We start from the raw sequence: 22,074 nt of genomic DNA on the forward strand, positions 1-22,074 counted from the left end.
CTCAACAAATATTAATTGAGCATCTGTAGCAGGCAAAGCACTGGGTTGGATTCTGTGGGCAATCCAGCAGCAAGGGTGGGGAAGCTCTGCTCAGTCCAGAGGGGACGAGATGACACAGCTCACTCCAGCGCAGGCGACGTGGGAACGCAAAGTGTCCCCGAAGGCCTGGATGTGTGTGCGTGGCGTGTTACAAACAAGCTCAGGCACTGTCCAAGGTACTCATCTCCAGAGGACGATAAAAGCCTTTTTACCCGGTAAGATTGGGAACGGTCGTTAAATGGTTAATCAAAAACGTCCATTAAGGCGAAGAGTCTTTCCAAACGATACATACACGCCGCACATTTCAATTTAAGTAACTTGCAGAGCCAGTTGTCCGACAATGATGTTTCCCCAGGACCGCACAGTGCATGCTAATTTTCCCCAAATCCAAACTACCCATCCTTGCAGGCTCTCAGCACTTCCGCTCTGCCAACCCAGGGTCAGGCAGGTCTGTGCCGTCTGACATCGGCCACGCCGCAGCTCCTGCTGCCACCTCCAGCTGTGATTTCTTTAAAGTGATTCGAGAGCTGAAGGGCACTTGGTGAGCAGTCTGAGTGTAGTACCCTTCAGAATATGACTTTCCCTAATTTGGAGAACTTCTTTCTGGACTCACCTTATGAAATTTTCATAGAAACAACACATTTACTTCAGCATGCTATTTCAACAGTTTACATGACATCCTGTGATGACAGTAACAGGCGAGACGGGGAGCGCTGGGAACAGGCTGGGAACCAGCGTCACCGACTCTTGAGGGCGTGGGCTCAGGGGTGGCAGCAGAGGGAGCCCCGGGCATCACAGAGGCACCAGTCAACGTGTGTGCGGACCGGATGCAGAACAACGTGTGTGCGGACCGGATGCAGAACGCCGACCTGCTGGCTAAGACAGCTGCTGTTCATACCATCTCCTGGCAGCCAGGAACCCGCGTGCCCCCAGAGAGAGGGAGGCAAGGCTTTGTCCCACAGACCTGCAGGTGCCCCTAATGGGATCAGCGGATTCGTATCGATTCCGCAGGCGCTGCTCAGGAAATGCCTGATGCCACAGCTAATCAGCTCCCAGCCCAGTCAATCCATACTTCATTAAGCCCTGGCCCTCCGGCCCCCAGCGCCACCGCCTCCGGGCCCACCACAGCCCCGCTGGGCGGCAGGACACAGGCACTGACCTCACACCACACAGGAGCCACTTTCCCAGGCCCCTGCTCCTCTTTCTCCTCCTTTGCCCTGGTCATCGACTGCAGAGGGTTGGGGAGGGGTCCCATAGCCGGTTCTACTCTGAATCTCACATTGAACCAGTAAGACTCCCTTTTTCATAAAGCCCAGTCCCTTGATGTTCAGAGTAGCCATGGCATGAGGCAGACACACAGATCTCATCCCCATTTTGCATGTGAGGACACCAAAGCTCAGAGAGCCTGTGTGATCGGCCCAAGGTCACAGCGTCAGGTGCCGGCAGAGCTGCTCAAACTCCGGCCTTGGCCTGTGTCCAGTGCCATCCGTGCCCACACCACCTCCCCCTGTAGACCCTCCCCTGGCCCACCCTCGTGCCCACCCACTGGGCAACCCTGCTCCAGGGCCAGAGCCCCCTGACCTCTCACCCCCTGCACGGCCTACCTCAGTGGTCAGGCCGAGTGCCCCCAGGCAGGCACTGCTGGGCTGTCCCCACCCTGCTTTCACCTGCTCACGGAGGAAGAGCGGCAGGCTGGGGCCCTGGGATGTCTGCACTCTGCTTCCCAGCCTGGGTCACTGCGGGCTCACACTGGGGACAGCTGATGGGAGGGCAGCGTGAATCCCAGATCTCAACCCATCTTGTTCCCTTCTAACCGGGAAAACCAAGCCAAGGACTTGGGCAGAAGGAAGTATTAGCTTTGTTCTGTTTTGGTGCAGAGAATACTTTCACGCTTTGGTTTTCTTCCAGCATCAGAAATGTAATTTGCTGACTTTTTAAAGGTAGTTCCTTTGTTTTTCTTTTTTTTCCAGAAATAGTCTTTGGATTCAATTTCGATTATGATTCAGTAAAGAATGAAAACTGGGGATTGGCTTAGTGTAGAACTCTGCAAGTGAAAGTCCACTCTGGTTAACTGCAGGAATCTGGACCGAATACACTGTTGGCCCCAGCTGGTGTCACTGAAGTTCCCTGAATCATGTGGCTAGTGGTCTGCAGGCAGCAGTTCATCCACTCACCCGAGCCTCCATGCAGGAGGCCCTGAAGCAAGAACTGGGGCTTCATGGTGTGGCGACGTCACACACTGCTGCTCTCTGCTGGGGCACGCCTGGGGGCGGGTGGGGGAGCAGGGATGAGCACACAGATGCTCTGCAGGGGGACGGACAGCCAGAGAGGGAGCGGCAGCTGGAGAGAAGCTGAAGGACACAAACCTGACAAAGGATTGTGGGACGCTGGACAATGGAGCCAGGCCCGTGGAAGACCCCAGAGAGGAGCCATCCCGCAGCAGGTCATGGTGGGGCTGGGGGTGGGGGTGCTTCTGCTCAGCCGAGTGGAGGAAGGCGTCCGGCAGGAATGTGCTAACCCTGACAGGACGATGGTACACAGAGCACCACTTGGCCACTTGGCCCCTGCCTGCATGATAGGGATTACTGAGGGTCATGCTATCTTTGGGATTTGTGGCACTGGCAAGTAGTCCTTGTAAAGAACCCTGGTGCCCAGCCTGGGACTGGGGGAGAAGTCTGGTATTGAAAGGTGCTTGTCCCCCAACCTCCTTTGCCCTCCTTCCCTGCTACCTTTCCATTCTTGCCCTAGACCCATTCTAAAACCCAGGCCCACTTTTGGAAGGAAATGTCCCCACTCCCAAAACAAGTATATTCATTTTCTATTGCTGTCTAACCAATTTCTACACACATGGCAGAGGACGGCCCCCACCGGCTCTCTTCAGTTCCTATGGGTCAGGAGTCCAGGGTCCCAGAAGGCTGCGAAGTACTGGCAGGGCTGTGTTCTCATCTGGAGGGCCGACTGAGGAAGAATCTGCTTGCAAGCTCGCTCGGGTGGTGGTGGGACTGCGGGCCATGGCTTCTTGCTGGCTGTTAGCTGGGACTGCCCTCAGCTCCTGGAGGCTCCTCGCAGATCCTTGCCACATGGGTTTCTCCAACATGGCCACTGACTTGGTCAAGCCAGCAAGGAGGGAATCTAGAGCTAATCCGCTAGCCGATGGAATCTTACAGAACGTAATCCTGGGAGGGACGGCCCACTGCTTCTGCACAGTGTGCTGGCTCGGGGCTGGCCACCGACACCACCCACACCGAAGGTGAGGACTGCACCAAGGCATGAGCACGGGGTGGGTGGGGCTTCCGAGGACACCTGAGAGTCTGTCCCCCACACCAAGGCAGATGGGCCATGTCTGGCTTCAGCTCCTCAGATCCTGCCTAGTCCCATAGCTACTGAGGGTGACGGCAGAACCCAGCCACAGCCACAGCCTTCTGCCGCCTCCTCCTCACCACCTCTTTGCTCTCCTTTGTCCCGGAAGAGCCATGCGTGGAGGGGCTGTGCAACGTGGCTCTCCTTTGTCCCGGAGGAGCCATGCGTGGAGGGGCTGTGCAACGCGGAAAGGGTCTGAACCCTGCCGCCAGACGACCCCGTGCACCCTACCAGCCTCTTTCCTCCTCTGCTGTGGGATCCTGGTGAGGCAACCTCTCTGGGCCTTCATTTTCCCATCTGTAAAATGGGAATAAAAATACTGCTTCTACCACTAGGCTGTCAGGATAATTAGGAAAAAAAAAAAAATCAGGGCAAACCGTCTGCCACGTAGTCGGGCCAATGAAGAGCAGCTGCTGTCACTGTTGACCTTGCAGCCTGGAAGGGGCAGGGAACGGGTCTGCTCGGCCTGGCTTCCCGCCGCCTCCTTCCAGCTGAACTCCAGGCTGCTTGCTGGAGGGCAGATGGAAGCCATGGACCTGAAAGCCCCACGTCACCTCCAAAGAAGAGGCAGTGAAGAAGAGAGGGTCTGGGATCGTCAGAGGAGAAACACCAGCATGAGGCCCCTGACAATGTCCTTTGATTTCCCTTGGCCTCAGCTTCCCCATCTCTGGCATGGAGCTGCTACACCCCTTGTGTTGTCTGCTGTGTCCCATTGTGACCCAACACACAACCTCAGATCCAGCCACCATCTTTCCCCCGGAGGCAGCTCTCATCCAAGCCCCCTTCTTTCTGTCATGGTCCTGGCATGGAAACCTCAGGGCTGCCGTTGACTCCACCTTCTCCCTGCGTCAGCTCCTCCCACTGCTGCCGTCCCAGGGCTGCATCCCCTCATCCTGGGCCAGGTCAAGCTTTTACCCGCAATGGCCCTTGTGGTGATCTCTCTGACTCCTTACTTTCCTCCTCAATTCAGAGTCCACACACTGTCAGACCCTCCAGTCCCAACCTTCAGCCTGCTCAGATCCTTCTGTGCCACTCCTGACTGCAACGTGCCTGGCCTGGCGTTCAGGGATGCCTGCCCTGGGCCCACCCCCCACTCCCACCACATCCCTCCTGTTCCCTGGCCACCTCTGCCCCCCCAGCTTCCATCTCTGGAAATTCCAACATGGCACCCTCTTCCTCGTCCTGTGGTGAGAGGTACCACGGTCCATGCCCATGCCCCATTCCCACCCAGAGCCGCAGGGGCCAGAGTCAGGGGTGCCCCATTCCCACCCAGAGCCGCAGGGGGCCAGAGTCAGGGGTGCCCCATTCCCACCCAGAGCCGCAGGGACCAGAGTCAGGGGTGCCCCATTCCCACCCAGAGCCGCAGGGACCAGAGTCAGGGGTGCCCCATTCCCACCCAGAGCCGCAGGGACCAGAGTCAGGGGTGCCCCATTCCCACCCAGAGCCGCAGGGACCAGAGTCAGGGGTGCCCCATTCCCACCCAGAGCCGCAGGGACCAGAGTCAGGGAGAAGGTTCTCAAGCTGAGTCAAGATGCCGGAGCGCAAACCAGGCATCCATCTCCTTTCCTTCCAGCTGTCAACCGCTCCCTTGCCTGGGCCTCCACGCCCCGCCTGCTCCTCCCTGCGGCCTCCACGCCCTGCCTGCTCCTCCCTGTGGCCTCCACGCCCTGCCTGCTCCTCTCTGCCAGGCCTCGGCCGGGGTCCAGTGCCTGTGGGTGTACCTGGGCCCGAGTGGCATTTAGGGGGCCCCACAGTGAGGGACAGCAAGCACGGGCTTGGTCCCGGTGTCCCCCCTCCTTGCCCAGCACTCTCTCGAGGCTGATGACGTGGGGAGATGCCAGTCTGGCCACAGCAACTCAGGTGCCTGCTCCCTGTCCTCCGCGATGCGTGGCTCGGAATTCGACTCGAGAAAACCGCTGGGGTTGAGTATCCTGTTGACAGCTCATTGCGGCCGTGCTGGCCACCACAGAACTGCCCGCCTGAGTGACTTCACAGGGCAGCTGGCCCGCTGCCTGACCCCCATGTGCATGCGTGTGAGCCTGTGTGCTCACGGTTGGCACCGTGTGAGTGAGCACACTTGTGTTCACAGGCACGTGTCTGTACCCTCTTAGCTGGGTTTCGGGGTTGCTCTGTGCCCTGCCGACAAATCCACAATCAGGTCCCCGTTCAAATAAAAGAGCTCATGGGCCTGCCCTTGGCACCCAACGGCTTCAGATGCTGGAACATAGACGGGGAGACGCCAAGAGGCCAATCCACTTTCTCTGCAGCACTGGGGTTTGCGGGGGCTGCTTCTCCTAAAAACTACTAAACACGACAGCTCACGCTCAGCAGTGATCTACGGCTTCCAAAATGACGGTGCGCTGGTTGTCTCACTCAGTGGTTAAACCCTTGTAATCCCAAAGCTTTGCTCATGTTTTACAGATGAAGACACTGAGACATGAGGGGGTTGAGTGACTGTCTCAGGTATCCCAGGTCCAGACAGAACGCAGCCACCCCCTTGCACTCCTCTGGGCAGCAGTGGCCAGGCAGGGTCCTTGCCGTGCCTCTGTCCCACCTCTCCTGGCCCCGCGTCCACTGCTGGCTCCCTCCCGGGCCCTCTTCTACCGCTGGCCAGCTGGCCCCCTGCCTCTGGGGACACACAGGTTTCTTCCCAGCTGTGCCCCAGGCAGGCCTCTGTGCTGTAGCTGCACACCTGGCTGGCGGCCGAGACTTCCCTGCCCTTGTTCATCAGAGCTAGTGTGACCTTATACTTCCTTCTCCAAACCAGGATGCTTTTGAAAATGCGATGAGCTGATACAATAATGGATCAACAGCAGGTCTGCTCTGGGTGCAGTGGGTGGTGGGTTCTCTAACCAGGGCCCACTGCCACCCACGTGCAGGCACCGGCGGTGGGAGCCAGAGCCATGTGCAGACTGGATGGCTTCTCTGTTTTGCTCCCTCCCTTGGGAGGCCTCACTGCAGCCTTCATGAGCTGATGACCCCAGAACGGCTCCTCTCGCCTGCATGACGGGGGCAAAGGGTTCTCACTTGCTCCTGTTCAGAGGCTTCCCCACATCCCTGCCCACCTCCGGCCTCACCTCACCCGTTGGAGGCAGGCGGGGTAGAACCAGCAGTGCACAACATTCCAGCTCTATGAAGAGACCACGCCAGGATTTGGGTCCTGCCCTTGGACCTGGTTCCAGCAAAATGCTCTTAACACACCAACGAACCTGCTCCAGGTCTGAGACTCCCCAGCCAGCCAGCAACGTATGCACCATAGGAGAGGCCTGTGGTTTGCTCAGGACCCCCACGGGTGGAGTGCTGCCTCCAATGGGTGCACACCCACCACAGGGCGCCTGCTCAGCGGGGGGCCAGGCCCGTAGGGCCCCAGAGGGTGAGGCACGTTCTGCTACCCAATGAACGGCAGGGCCCAGGGGCAAACCGTCGAAGCTGCTACTGCTAACAGCACTGACCTCCCCTTTTGCCAGGTTGCCCAGCAGCGGCAGAGGGCAGTCCAGAACCCAGAGAGGCTGCGATGCCCCAGAATCCTGGACCCTGGAAGCTACTAGAATCCCGGACCCTGGAAGCTAGGAGGGGTGTGGCCCTCGCCGCATCTGACCCTCTCTACAGCCGAGGTTGCGCTGGTCGGGATGCTGGGTGGTGGCTGCAGCGAGTGTCTCCCATGATGGGGCTGGATGAGTGCGCCCGTCCACAGCACGGAGCCTGGCACAGGTCATGGTGACTGACTTGGTACCTGCTGGAGCCCAGCACGGCCTGGACATAAGCAAGCCAGGTGACCAGGTGGGTCTAGCCCTGGAACTGAGTGTCCAGGCTTGAGTTAGCTGAAACAGCCCTGCAGAGCCTCTCAGGCTGTGAGCAAGGTGGGGACGTCCCAGAAGAAGGATGTGAGCAGCCCGCCTGCCCCCACAGTACTGCCCTTCCTGTTGTCATGCTGCCCTAGGCTGCGTAGTTTCCCTTGGTGCTATTGTCTCTGTGGTCCTGGGTGAGGTGCTGGCAAGGGGAGACTCTTCTGGGCTCTGTGCCTTTGGCATTCCCTCTCCTCCTCTGCAGCCTTCCCCGGCCCTGCCCCTGCCCTGGTCTGCTCACTCAAGGTGGCCGCACTGTGGGACTTCCCGCCCCGGGCCCTGCCTTTGGCTCGCCGGTTTTCACATCTGTCCCCTAGCCCCGGGCCAGAAGCTCCTCTGGGGCACCTGGCCTTACTCACCTCCGCATTCCCACACCAGGGCCCAGAGCCCAACCCAAAGCAGGTGCTGCACCAACATCCCTGTGACTCAGTTTCCTCATCTTTAACTCTCACAGGGCTACTTTCAGATCAAAGGAGGGAATCAGTGGAAAACATCTAGCACCAGGCCTGGCACACAGTTGGCACTATGAATGTTAGGTCATATAAAACATGGTGGTTAATATAACCGCCACCACCACCTTGTTTTAAGATTCAGCGGATGGCTAGCCATGAGCAGGAGAATGAAACTGGACCCCTGCCTCTCGCCATATATGAAAATTAACTCAAGATGGACCAAAGATTTAAATGTTGGAAGACTTCAAACTATCTAAGAATCCCTAAGAAACCCTAAGGAACACCATTTTGGACATTTTGGGAAAATTCTTACGGCTAAGTTCTCAAAAGCAACTGCAATACAAACAAAAATTGACAAGTGGGACCTAATTAAACTAAAGAGCTTCTGCACCACAAAAGAAACTCTCAACAGAGTCAACAGACAACCCACAGATTCGCATCCAACAAAGGTCTACTATCCACAACCTATAAGGAATTTAGAGAATTTAAATGCAAAAAACAAATACCCACATTAAAAAGTGGGCAAAACACATGAACAAGCACTTCTCAAAAGAAGACGTACAAGTGGCCAACAAATATAAAAAAATGCTCAACATCACTGATCATGAGAGAGATGCAAATCAAAATCACAATGAGACACCATATAAGGGAACACTTCTACATTGTTGGTGGGAATGTAAATTAGTTCAGCCACTGTGGAACGCAGTTTGGAGATTTCTCAAAGAACTTAAAACATTTGACCCAGCAATCCCATTATTGAGTGTCTTCCCAAAGGAATATAAGTCGTTTTACCACGAAGACACATACACTCATATGTTTACTGCAGCACTATTCGTAATAGGGAACTGATGGAAACAACCTTGGTGCCCAGCAGCAGTAGACTGGATGAAGAAGATGTGGTACACACACGCCATGGAATACTACGTAGTCATAAAGAAGAAATAAATAATGGTTTTTTTGCAGCGACAGGGTTGCAGCTGGGGGCAATTATCCTAAGTGAAGTAACACAGGAACAGAAAACCAAATACTGCTCACTTATAAATGGGAGCTAAGCATTGGGTACTCTTGGACATAGAGATGGGAACAACAGACACCGCGGAGTCCTGGAGGGAGGAAGAAGGGAGAGGGGCAAGGGCTGAAAAGCTACCTATTGGTTACTGTGCTCAGTACCTGGGTAAGAGGATCAGTCATGCCCCAAATCTCAGCATCACACCATATACCCGGGGAACAGACCTGCACATGTACCACTGAATCTAAAATAAATGCTGAAATTATAAAAAATAAAAAAACCCAAATGCCCACACTAAAAAGTGGGCAAAACACTGAATCCAAGTGCCTGGGAGAGGAAGGGCAGAGGAAAGAGGCACCTGGGCTCCTTCCTATGGCTCAGTGGTGACCGGCCTTCGGGCAGCCTCTCCAGCACATTCCTCTTTCCCCAGCACGAGGCGGCGCTGCGGCTTGGACTCAGTGGAAACTGGGCACGCCAGCACGCAGCTGTGACAACAGAGTATGGCCTGGGGAGGGCAGCCTGGCCACTGTGGGGAGGCGGTGCCCCTGGAACCTGGCGCCGTGGCCCCGGCTCCCTCTGTTCCTGCTGGGAGCACGCGCCCCCGCACAGGTGGGCAAGGCGACAAGGCACTTTCTCATGCATTTTCCTGCTGTAGTCTCGGTGCAGCCACCTGAGATGAGGTGGGCACCCATCCCGTCACCCTGCGTTTTCAGGTAGGGAGACTGAGGTTTGGAACTGACACACTGAGCTAGTGCAAGTAGCGGGGACGCCCCAGTGCACGGCTGCTGCTTCCCTCCTGCCACCCTGCCCAGTCTGGTCCTGTGTCTCTGCTCAGCTTCCCAGAAAGGCACTCAGGAAGGACCAGTGATTTCAGAGACTCCCCATCCCTCTTCTCTTCTCCTGCCTCCAGAGCTGTCCTGTCAGAGAACGGACTTGTCAGTGGGGGTCTAGGGCCAGCGAGCCCGGGGCACTGTCACTCCCTGCCCCTTCTCCCCAGGATGCAGGCTCAGGCCCCTGGGGCACTTTACTTTCACCACCTCCCACTTCCAGGGCTCCCCCACCTCCCTCTGTTACACCTGCCCTGCCCCTAAGGTCCCTCCCTCCTCTGGGGTGTCAGCTAACCCCACTGCCTGGAGAAGAAACAATTAACATAAAATGTTGAACTGGGCCGGGCGCAGTGACTCATGCCTGTAATCCCAGCACTTTGGGAGGCCAAGGTGGGTGGATCACTTGAGGTCAGGAGTTCGAGACCAACCTGGCCAACACAGTGAAACCCCGTCTCTACGAAAAATACAAAAATTAGCCGGGCGTGCTGGCGGGAGCCTGTAATCCCAGCCACTGGGGAGGCTGAGGCAGGAGAATAACTTGAGCCCGGGAGGTGGAGTTTGCAGTGAGCTGAGATTGCATCACTGCACTCCAGCCTGGGCAACAGAGTGAGACTCTGTTTCAAAAAAAAAAAAAAAAAAGTCGAAGGGGCTTGGGTAGGGGACTTGCCCCGAGCACACGTGTGAACCAGCGTGGGCAGCGAGTGCCTCCCACAGCAGTGGGGGTGTGGTGTGATGAGTGCAGCGGTCCTCGGTGCCCCCGACAGCAGCGTGTGCTGATACTACCTCTGGGTTTCCCACACGCCTATCACACAGTGAGCACCAGGGCGGCTATGGATCCACGGTCCACCACAACATGCAGCCCGAACACCGCCCAGGCACAGGCTCAAGACAGTCCTCCACATGCCTGGGGGAGGGGATCTCCAGGCTCTGCTGGGCTCCTGTCCCCAGGTAGACTCTAGGAGTACCCGGCCGATTTCCTTCTCGGGGTCCCGGGAAGGCAGCAGGGATGAGAGCAGGAGGCAGGCATTCCTTCACGCCGGCACGTTTGCCTGGGACACGCTTCCCTCCCTCACAGTCCCTCCACTTGCTGAGCTGTTTGGCCCCCAGGACCAGGCCAGGTGCACTCAGCCCTGGGGCTTCACACTCGGGGCTGGACACTGCAGGGTGCCTGGGCAGCCCTGGATGCAGGAAGGGAGCCCCAGAGGCCAGACCAGATGCCAGCTAGAATGGGGTGCTTTCCTTCTTGATGTTCGCATGACACTGGGACATAGCTTCCCTCTGGGCAGAAGTATTTGCTGGGTGGCCCCTCTGCTCAGACATCTCCTGAGTGGGAAGGGCAAGTGGGGAGAATTCCCATTTATTGAGCTTTTGCTCCATAGCCTGGCATCAAATAACCTGTCGACCAGATGACTGGATAAAGAAAATAAAGAAAATGAGGAATACGTGTGCAATGGAATGTTATTCAGCCTTAAAAAGTAAGAACATTTTAACACATGCCCTGACATGGATGAACCTTGAGGACACTACGCTAAGTGAAATAAGCCAGTCACAAAAGCACAAATATCATAGGATTCAATTTCTATGAGGTATCTGGAGTAGTAAAATTCATAGAGACAGAAACTAGGATGGTGGCTTCTGGGACCCGGGACGCTGGGGAGAATGGGAGTCATTTAACGAGTACATAGTTTCTAATGGCCAAGATGAGAAAGATCTGGAGCTCTGTTTCACAACGTAAATACACTCAGCACTAGTGAACTGTGCACTGAAAATGGTTAAGATGGTAAGTTTTACGTTGTGTGTTTTTTTAAATCACAATGAAAACGAGCCTGTCGTTCACCCAGAACATCTGTTTAGACAGAGTCAAGGACGGCACACCCCTCGGGGCCTGCACCCTGGGCTTCAGTGAGCATTCACGGCTGGGTTGGGTGTCTGTGATTTCAAGCATGCACCTTCCTGGGAATTATGGGGCGACAGGCACCAGGCATGCCAGCGAGAGGCCCCCCTCCAAGGCTCCAGGTACGACACCGGGAGGAGTGTGCAAACCCCACTGACAGCCTGCAACTGCCTCGCTGTCCTCAGGCCTGGGGAGCCGCAGAGACACAGCGCTGGAGCACTTGTTCTGAGAGAGAGATTTATGTGTGGGAGAAGAAGTCAGTATCGACAAGGGATGAGTTAGGAAAGTAATACTTCAGCTTCCGTTCAGAAACTCTCTGACCGTGAGGCCAGTAGCTCGCCTGGAGGCTGTACTTCAGCCCAGGCAGGCTGGCAGAGCTGGGCCTGTGTCGGTCAGTTGCAGCGTGGGTGCAACTGACCAGTCCCTTGGCCTCCCTGGGCTCAGTGTCCTCCCCATGCCACAAGCGGCCGACTCTCCCACTCTGAGGTCTGTGGAGGAGGGAAGAGGAGGGAAGAAGGGCTGGGGCAGGCAAGCAGGGTAGGGGGGTGTTGATATTGTTGATCTGCACCTACAGCCTGTCAGCAACCACGGAGGTGGCATTTGCCACAGCCCTGCTCAGTGGGACCCAGCACTGCACTTCTTGGGGGTCAGGACTTATCTTCAAGGGTGTGAGAGCAGTGGTGATGTCCTTAGGCTTTGGAAGACACCCCCAAGGGGACTCCCCATCTGCTACGGGGACCCAGAGGGCTTCGGGCCCGGGCTAGGTAGGCACCAGGCAGCCCCAAACCCAGGTCTGAAGCTACGGAGGGTCCGCTGATGGTCACCCGCCTGGTGAGATCCTTTGGTCAGGGAGCGTGGACACACTCTGGCAGGCTGGCAACTCATGGGTTTCATGAAAGTTTGTATTTTTAATTTGCTGTCCGTGGCCTTAAGGAGCTGACCTTCCCCAGGGCTGTCAGGGATAGCTGAGGTTGGTTTTCCTGGGCCCAGCCGTCTGAGGGAGCAGAGAGGAGGTGAGGGGCCCTGGGAGTCTCAGCGTTGTGCCCCGACCCCAGGGGAGGCAGCCCCCAGCCCCCACACATCTGTCTGCCAACGACCTGCCTGGGAGGGCACTGGAGCCCGCAGCCTCTGTCTTGTGTGAAATTGCTCTGTGGTCCTGACAGGAGCAGGGCTGCTCTGGGTGTCTGCCCCTCATCTGTGAAAAGAAGGGAGTAGCCCAGGGTTGCAGAATCCTGCTTCTGGGAGAAGGCTGGCAGCCAGGTAGCCGGGGGTGCCAGCTCCTGCCCCTCTGGCCAGCCCTCATCTTCCACCCCGGTGGCTTGGCGGGCAGGCTCCTCCCTCCGGCCTCCGGCTTGGGTCGCTCTGTGGAAGTGATTCTTCCAGGTGAGGAAACGCTCGTGCAGCCCTGCCCCTCCTGCCTTAGATGAGGAAACTGAGGCCCACCAGTGTCTGTGGCACAGTGAGCTGCAGACACAGCTGGGACCAGCACCTGGGGGGCTCCTGGCAGCACAGTCGGCTGGCCTCTAAGACCTGCAGGCTCTGCTCCCGCCGCTTCCCTCCACTGAGCCCACAACGGCCTCTGGGCTCTCTTGCCCTCCAGACGAGGGAAGGGTGAGCCCAGGCAGGGGCCCCTCGAATCCCTTCTTCCATCCCTGCTCGGCATGGTGCTGGCTGGTGGCAGCTAACCATGCCTCCTTTGCTGCTCTTATTTTGAAAGTATGGGGGCTTAGCAGATGCTTTTTAGTGACAAAACAGAATTTCAGTTGCGCTCACCTCCAAAAAGCATCAGCCGCTCTATCTGGCTGCGTCTGCATAACGTGAGGATGCTTTCCTCATCTCATTCTAGCTCCCAGGGGTGTGTGGTCAGGAATAACCCCATCCTAGGGGACGAGGTGGAGGCTCAGGAAGGTCAGAGAGGTCGCAAGGCCTCGTGCTGATCGGGTGGGGTGGGGGGGCGGCCTGGCAGAGTGGGCTTCTCAATAAGCGTTTAAGCGAATTGTTAAATAAATGAATAATAAAAATGGCTTTCTATTTTCAAATAAAAAATAAAAAAGCTCTTGCTGTTGCATGCTCTGATTAGCATGATTAACTGTAATGACTCATTTCCTCCTCAGAAACATCCTATTATTACCCTCATTTTAAAATTGAGAAGTCTGAGGCACAGAGAGGTTAAGCAATGTCCTGAGGCCACACAGCTACTAAGTGGCAGAACCAGGATCTGAATCCAGCCAGTAGGGCCTTGTACTTAGCCACCTGGCGAAACACCTGTGCGGGTTCAGGTCCACAACACTCTGCCCACTAGAACTTTCCGTGCTGCCAGGGACGTTCTGTATCTGTGCCGCCCAAGATGGCAGCCTCTGGCCACATGTGGCTGTTGTGCACTTGGAATGTGGCTGGTGGGACTGAGGAGCTGCTCAGGGTGAGGAGGGATGCGGGAAGCAGCCCCCCATGCCCAGTATTGGGCTCTAACAGTTTCTGAACAAGAGCCAACTGAGTAGCCCAGAGTTCAAACAGAGACTCACGGCTTCAGAGGCCAGATTGCTCACCTGCCTTAGAAAGAGGAAGCAAGATGGGCAGAGGGGAAGGAGAGGACTCCGGCCCACACAGCCAGCCAGACAGGACGGGCAGAGCCAGGCCTCCAACTACAGTGCCACTGGCACTCCCCACACCACGCCTTCACATCTCCACTCCCCCGTCCCACTCGGTCTTCTTCCTGTGAGCAGAGAGCTGGCTCACATTTCCCACGTATGAGAAGAGAGAGCTCCTGCCATGGCTCTGAAGACTGAGCCGTGGAATCCACAGCCCCCGGGCGAGGTTAGTCCTCAAATCCAGTCAACTCTTGATCCAGACTCACACTCTCCACTTTTGGGCTTATCAGTGGCAAAGCCTTAATCCCTGCCAGGCACTTGGCGCGGAGGCTGCCTCCTGCCCTGCTGTCAGCTGGTGTGTGCGCAGGGAACGCAGGCTCATTTTAATATTGGCTGGAGCTAAACCTCATTAGAAAAGTAAATTTGCTGTAGCTGCAAAAAAAAAAAAAAAAAAAAAAAAAGGAACCCACGTAACCCTTCCAAAGCTAAACAGAAAACACCAGATTTGGATTTTTGGATTATTTGATGTTTTACGTTCCCAGCACCTGGTGCAGAGCCTCCCACACAGTAGGTGCTTGGTCACTGTTGGTGCAAGTGAACTGAATTTTCGGGGATCTCTGACCACCCTGTCACCTTTCAGCATGGATAAGAAGGGCTCACAGATCTGAAATTTCTGTGTCAAGAGTTTTTTTTTTTTTTTTTTTAGACCATTTGCTGATAAATTGGAAGGATTATATTTAACAGTAATTAGACAAGCAAATATTATTTTGTGTTTGGCGAGGACGAACTCTGAGCCAAGGCATGCTCTGGGTTCTTTGGGTCGGGATAAAGAAGGGTAGGTCCAGCCCAGAGTGTGGAGGTGTGACGACTCAAGTGGGTGAGGAGGGAGGTGGGACAGCCTGCACCAATTCCAGCGGGATTGGCTCCAGGACTGGCCTGACACTGCTACTCCAAATTCTAGAGCCATCCTCATCCTGGAAGAAAGGGGGTGAGAGTGTATAAAACACATAGATTAAATTAAAATTCATCTAGTATTTCTTCTGAACACTGGTGAGATGACAGTTTCCCGATTTATAGATTGTCAGGAAGCCGGGGCTTAGAGAGCTCTGTTTTTTTCAAAGTCTACTCGGCTAGCCACAGATGGAGCTGAGACTGGACCTCAGACAGCCTGGCCAAGGGCCTGTCCCCACTGCACTTCTTCCATGTCCCCTGGCTAGTCTTCAGTAGGGTCCACAAAGGTCTTTTTGCCTGGAGGCATGGGGAGTGGGGGTGCATGACTTCTCTTCTCCTGAGTGCCAGGTTTCCCCAGACCCCACATCCTTCCCCACTGCCCTGCATTCCAGGACCAGGAGGGCTGGGGCAGGGGCCAGAAGATGGAGAGGAACCCTCAGCACTGGGAGATAATCAGGGGCAAAGGGTGTCCCTGAAAATCCCTGCAAGCTCTTGATGTGCTTGACCTCAGAGCCTGTCCTCCCTCTGCCTTTGGGCTTCTGTCTAAAAGACCCTTAACATTCATCAGAGCCACAGGAAAGCACCTTCCTCAGTAGAATGTCCAACTGCTCCAGTGAGGGGCCTCCTGCAGGGGTGGACAATTGCTGAGGTCGATGTCGGGGAACATGGAGAGGCCCCCAGCCCACCCCAACTCACCACGCAGCCCACCCTGACTTCTGCCTGTGTGCCTCCCTCTGCCATCTGCCAGTGTGCCTCTGTGCCTTTGTCCCTTGTCTCACTGCGTCTTTCTCTGCCTGTGTCAGGCTCTCTCAGAATCCTTCTCCTCCTGAGCCCCTTCCTCTCCTCCTCTCCATTCTCATCAGAGAGGAGCCCTCATCCCTCTCTTTCAGACACAATGGAGCACCATGCTCCCATCCATTAGCCTTTCAGTCAGCACATCCTCTTCCCCATTTCACACTCCCAGCTCCCGGCCTGCCTCATCACCCTACGCTACACAACTAGGAAAAGTACATCTTACTGGGTCTCAGGGGTAAGGACCCCCGAGAAACCACTAAGAGAACCTTCAGGTCTCTCCGGAAGCCTAAGCCGGGGAACTGGGCTTGCCCCAGGGCATCCTCCTGTGAAGCTCCTTGGTCTCCGCCACGGCTCCAATCCTGTTGCTGGAGCTGATCTCCTCAGTGATTTACCTGCCCCCTGCTTCTGGTGGAACAGTGAGTACCTGCCCAACACACACATACTCAACGCCGCGTCTGCAAGCCTTCAGCTCGCCTGGACCTGGAGTGATCCCCAAGCACCCTGGGGTCAGGCACAGAAACGGGAACAGCAAGCTCCCGGCTCCAGTGCGGACTGGGGCACAGATGCATTAACTCTCCCAGTCCCACTAACCTTAGCAAGTATTTCTGCTTCCATCAAAAGGGGAAGAGGGAAAGTGTCTCTAAGCTCTGGAACCTTTGGCAGTGCTGGGCATGGACTGGGCAGAATGAGAAGTCTGTTTAAAGACCCTGGGAAAGGGCCTTCACCCCACGGCAAGAAAGGGAAGGCTTGGTGTTTGGTCCAGTAAGGCCATTAATGGTCACTAACTGAGCAGGCTCTAGGAGGAAATGTCTCAATCTCGGTAGTGGCTACCAGCAGAGGTAGGGAGACATAATCACAGAAGACAAATGTTAGAAAACCCTAGAACAACAGTCCCGTACAGCCACATGCCCCACGGCCCTAGTAACCTAGGGAGTAGTGTGCCTCCCATTTCCACACAAACACATCCAGCCATCGCACAGTGCTAGGCCCTAGGATGTCCATACCCCAACATTTTCAACAGCGCATACTACACAGCCCGAGCTGTAGGCCTCATTGGGAACCCCGCTCACTGGTGCCCATGCACTGGGCTAGCAACTGTCAGTAAAGGTCCCCTTCCTGTACGCTAGAAATCTCCGGAGTCCTTCAGCTCCAGCTTCTGCAAGAATCCATGCAGCTAGGCCTGGCTGGGGGAGAAAGGGGACAGGGAGGTTGGCCAAGGCTCCCATGTGTGTGCATGTGGGGGTGGTTCTTGACCTTAGCTGCTTGATACGGGGCTGTCACCTCCTTTCCCTGGCACTGTCGGACCCGGTGGCTTCCTTCTCTATTTCCTGCCTCAACTGAGCCTCCTTTTTCTGGAAGTTGTGTGCTCTGACTTTGGAGGGATTGGGACCTCAGACCTGAGCCCAGGCGCAGATGGGAGGGTGGTGAATTGGTCGCGCCTCCTTCCTCCTTGCTACACCGAAGGTCCCAAGGGCCCTTTGCCACCCTTGCCACCCCTGGGTCCCTCAGCATGCCCCGCAGAGCTCGGGCCCCCTCAAGAGAGTTAACTCGGCAGTGCCCAGGAGCCAGAGAGCGATCCAGAGAGGGCTGCTGGGCATCAGGGGTGGGGAGGTGGGGGACGACTGACCCCTGACTCCTCATCCGGCCACCAGAAACCACCTGCTGAGGGGGCCGGGGCTGACGGCTGAGAGCCCGGGCCAATTGTTAGAAGCTGCTGAGAACCAGCTCTTCCCCTAATTCCGGCCGACGAGGGCAGGCGGTGCCGGGTTTTGTTTCGCAGCCCCTCGGCAGCAGCGCCTCCCGGCCGAGCTCGGTTCTCGGCCCCCTCTCCAGCTGCCCCCGGCGCGCGCAGCGCACACACACCCCAGCGCGCGCCCGGGAGGACATGGCGTGGGCGCCGATGGGGACGCAGAACGGGGCTCTGTGCGCGGCGGGGCGCCCGCGGGGGCGCGGGGAGCACTGACCTGCGGCGACGAATCCGGAGCGTCCCTGGTGCGGTCCATCGCGGGCGACGGCCCTACGCCCCGGCCCCGGCGCCCCGAGGCTGCTGCCCTGGGCCGCGCGCGGTTCCCTCCCCGGGGACTCTCGGGCTCCGGGCCCGCGGGGGCCACTTCATAGCCGCGGGGTCCGCGCACCCGCCCGCCCTCCCGCAGCCCCGCCCGGCCCCGCCGCCCCGGCCCGGCTCGTTCTGGGCTCCGCGAGGCGGCGGCCGAAGGCTGGGAGCGCGCGGGAGGGAGGGCGCGGGAGGGAGCGGGGGGCGGGAGCGGGGGGCGGGGGGCGGGAGCGGGAGGGGAGGGGGGAGCGGGGAGGGCGCCGCGGGGAGCAGGCGCGGGGGGCGAGCGGGGCGCGGGGCCGGAGCCGAGCAGACCGGGCCGGCGCACAGTCCCTCGGTGGTGGCGGATGCGCCGGTGCCTCCGCGGCTCTGCCAGCGCCTCCCGCCCCGCCCCCACCCGCTCTCCGCCCCCGCCCCGCCCCCGCCCCGAGCCCGCGCCAGCGCCGGCGGGACCCGAGCTGCTAATGGTCGGTACCAACCTCGCCAGCCGAGGCGGGGGCGCGGGGAGGGAGGCCGGCGAGGGACCCCCCCAGGGGATTGGTATCACCTCCCCAGCGCCCCCTCCCGCCCCCGGCACCGTCCCCCGGGAGGCGGCTCCGGCTGCAGGCACCGAGCAGGGGTGGCGGGCAGGGGCCGAGCGCACCCCCAGATCTCGGCTCTCGAGAGTTAAAGCTCGGCCCCCGCTGCACCCCCATTCCTCCCCGCCTCCATCCTGGCTGCTCCTGGCGCCCAGCTTGGCAGCCTCTCTCAAAGGGTGATTGTTTCCGGCCGGGCTGCTGCAGGAGGGTGGGGGGACGGCTCTCCGGGACCGAGAGGCCGAGCTGGGGCGCCGTGGGGCATGCGGCTCCCTCGTTGGCTTCAGGCACCCCAGATGGGAGGTGGCTGTTGGGGGCGGACGGTGCCGTGCCAGGGTACGGGGTGCTGCTGTGGGGTGGTCGCGGGGGTCCTCGGGAGGCGGCATAGGGCGGCCCCATCTGTGGGCCCTGCTGCCCCGTGGAAGGGCACCTCGAGCTGCCGCGCGTCGGCTTCACCCCAACCTCCCCTTCTGGGCCAGGGCACCGGGCCTTGCAGAGAGAGGGCCGGGAAGCCTGCGTGGGCGGACAGGCGCCGGGAGGCCGGGGGCGGCGGCTCTCCAGGAATTTCCCGGGGCTCTGCCGCGGCGTGTTGGTGGGCGGGGGACGGAGGCCGGTGAGTGGGCGCGCGCTTGGACGTGTGTGGGTGCCCTGGTAGGGTGGCCTGAAGCCCTCTATGGAGCTATAGATTCCAGATACTCCTTCAGTTTGCCGGAGACTTTGAAGCCATCCTTGCACTCATTTTAGAGGTTGGCATCTCCCGGTGCTCTTGGCCACCTGTGTTCAGGCCACACCCGCTGTGTCCTCTTCACAACCCCGGGAGAAGGCCAACTCCCATGGCGCGGTTCGCGGCGGGACCAGGGACTGTGGGTACTTTCTCTAGGGTCTCCCTCCTTCCCGGGAAACCAGTTCCAGTCCCACTGCTAGGCACTGCTTAACCAGAGCTGTGCCCCGTACTATGGGCTGGGGCTGAGGACCAGGGGCCCCTTTTCCATCAGCTTTTCTGCCCTGTCAGGACCAAGCCGGGCCCTGCTCTCCCCACTGAGGACGTGCAGGAGGGGAGGGAGCAGAGGCTCCAGAATCAGCCACTTTGGTCAAGACCTTGAGGGGAGGAAGGCACCTCACCGTGCACCTCATGCCACAGACATGTGGAAGTGCCGTTAATGACTGTCTCCAGGGATAGCTGCTCCTCCTTGTCACGCGCTCCTTCACTGTGCTTTAACCGCCCTCTTTGCCGGCCAGAAACTTCCTCTGAATCTGACCTGAGTACCCTCTGCGGCAGTGCGGGAGCATTTCCCCTTCTCTTAACGCGTGGAATCCCAGCCAGCCCTGCTCGGCCTTCTTCTGCCCCTACGAGCACCCTCTCTCTTAGACTCTGCTAAGAGGCCTTTCCTGCCTGTGTTCTCTGGTATTTTCCTAGTCTCCATACTCTGCTCCTCCTTAGACTCCACACCAGCTGAAGGCAGGGGAAGGGTAGGTGCAGAAGCCGCATGGGCAGGGGCACCAGAGAGCACCGAGGAGGGGCCAGGCCGTTCGGGAGGGCACGTTGTCTCCCTCCTCTGCTGAGCCAGCCAGCCGTAGTCACCCAATCACCAAATGGGATTTGTCATGAAATGACCATGAAGATTGTCTCGTTCCAGACCCTCATGTTACCAACAGAGAAACACACCCACCGGGGTGGGCTCAAGAGAGCTCAGGGACATGGTGACTGGGTTTCCGGCCATTTCTGAAGGCACTAGCAAAAGGCTTCACCTCAGGGCCGGTTTCTGTAGTGAAACGGGGGGTTGGACTAAGTGGGCTGTGGTCCGACTGGTCCTGCTGGGCTGTGGCTCAGATCTGCCATCTGCAGGGATTCCCGGCTTTACCTCAGCATTCTGGCAGGAACGATTGTGACAATATAGCCGCTTTCTAGGGACCTGTCTTGCATCTTAGTCCCAGGCTCTGTTTACAGAATTTTTAATATTAATTTTTAGAGCCAATTTAAAACAACAATAGGAGATTAAAATTAGCATGATAAGGCTCAGTGAAGAGACAACAGCCTGCCATTCATTTTGGTGGGAAGTTTTGGCAACATCCTAAGTATATGGACACACACAAATGCACTGACATCTATGTAAGCACAAAACATGCACAGAGAGGTGGCGACACATGCAAATTCACCCACATGAACACACACACACTGTCTGAAATATGTCATGTGCACATGTAAATGCTTGCACATGGACGTACCTGAAGCACCTGCACCCGCACAGACACACGTGTACACATGCCATCCCCCCAGGTCAGCCACACTCCCACCCCTGTCTTCCTGCTTGGCCTCTGCAGGTCTGTGGAAATCCTTCCCTCCCGTGTCTGGACTTGGTGCATCCCCACAGCTTGCCCCTTGCTCCAAACATCTGGAGCACCTCTAGGTCTCCCTGAATGATTGATCTTCCCTTTGCCCTGCCTTCCCTGCCAGTAGTGAGCCCCTCTTCTCAGAGGCCCCCAAAGCCTTGCACCAGCATGTTTAGTATGCAAAGCCCGGGTTTGTCCTCTGGGACAAACCGTTATGTGTTTATTGTGTAGTTAAGCAGGACGGGAGCCCTGCCCCCGCTCTGGTCCTGGCCCAGTTCCCATAATCTGAATCCCAGAAGAGTGCTGTAAAACCGTCATCTGCAATGCAAAACCTGCAAAACATCTGGGAGGGTCTGTGGGTTTTCTCCAAATCACCTGTGCCCTAATTTAATATGAATAACAATTAGTTTACTCTTATCAGTTAATTGTTCCCCTCGTGGGTTCCGTCTGCCCTGGCCTCTCTTTCAGCAGGAGCTTTGGTTTGCTCCAGACTCCTAATGATACTGCCTTTTCAGCTGAGCCGTCCTTCTTAACTACCACCCCAGAGAGGCAACGCAGCTGCGCTGCTTGCTGCCCTGGCCTGCGGGGCCCAGGCCCTCACCCCACCCGTCTTAGCCAGTCTGATTGTTGGGGACATCCAGTCTCCCCTTGCCTTCACCAGGAATCTATAGCAGTGGTTTTGCTGAAGTGAGTGGAAAGGTCCCAGTGGGATTCTTCAGTGAGGAATCATTGCCCTGGCAAGGATGACAGCGCGTGCACACGTGTGTGCGCACCCCCATGCCACCAGAGAGCGGGGGGAGTGAGAGGAGGAAGAGCTGCCTTCTGCCTCGGCAGGCAGGGCGCGCTCCCCAGGTTCCCAGCCATACGATCAGGCGTAGCTGGAATGTTTCCACAGTGACTCCTGGCTGGATGTGTGTGGATGTGCTGTTTTGGGTGGTGGAGTTCATGGCCCAGATAGAGAAAGAGGAGGAGAACTTTTAACTCTTCCCTTTCTTTAGGTTTCTGGCCTGAGCTTCGGATCTTGAACACCCTTGGTCGTCCATAAAAAACTGAAAATGGTCATGTGGACAACACGTTCCTCTCTGCCCTCCCCTCTTCTCAGAAGCCAGGCCAGCATCTTTCCTGAGCTGGTGCAAAAAGGTTGACTCCTGCTTCTCTCCAGTCTCTGCCTCCAGGAAAAGGGTGCAGTTGCGTGGCTTTAGAACACTTCAGTCATGTCATTTTGTTTTGCTTTCTTTCCTCTGTGGCTGAGGGAGGCATGAGAGGTGATAGGAGCAGAGCCCTCAGACTTAGGGGAGCATCTCTGAGGCTAACCTGGGATCATTCTTTGTCCTCTTGCAGAAGTGAAAATAACC

General features: G+C 57.4%; 1 protein-coding gene and 1 long non-coding RNA gene across 4 annotated transcripts in view; one reads left to right on the forward strand and one right to left on the reverse strand.

The window, feature by feature from the left end:
- B3GAT1 (beta-1,3-glucuronyltransferase 1) overlaps positions 1-17,997 on the reverse strand; it is a 32,557-nt gene extending 14,560 nt beyond the window's left edge. For 2 of the 3 annotated variants that reach the window (XM_015116196.3, XM_015116197.3), the window contains exon 1: positions 17,725-17,997. Coding sequence is in view for 1 of the 3 variants with exons in the window: in XM_077964737.1 (XP_077820863.1) it covers positions 3,631-3,688 (58 nt within the window). In the remaining 2 variants the exon portion in view is untranslated. Of the gene's footprint in view, positions 1-3,630; positions 3,697-17,724 lie in introns of all 3 variants that reach the window. The other variant, XM_077964737.1, reaches the window with a different exon arrangement.
- A 250-nt stretch (positions 17,998-18,247) lies between these two features.
- Positions 18,248-22,074, forward strand: part of LOC144334503 (uncharacterized) — a 54,011-nt gene continuing 50,184 nt past the window's right edge. Inside the window, exon 1 of the long non-coding RNA XR_013404462.1 lies at positions 18,248-18,280. This is a non-coding gene — a long non-coding RNA (uncharacterized LOC144334503). The remainder of the gene's footprint in view (positions 18,281-22,074) is intronic.

The sequence above is a fragment of the Macaca mulatta genome, chromosome 14 (genome assembly GCF_049350105.2).
Source record: "Macaca mulatta isolate MMU2019108-1 chromosome 14, T2T-MMU8v2.0, whole genome shotgun sequence".
Classification (NCBI taxonomy): domain Eukaryota; kingdom Metazoa; phylum Chordata; class Mammalia; order Primates; family Cercopithecidae; genus Macaca; species Macaca mulatta.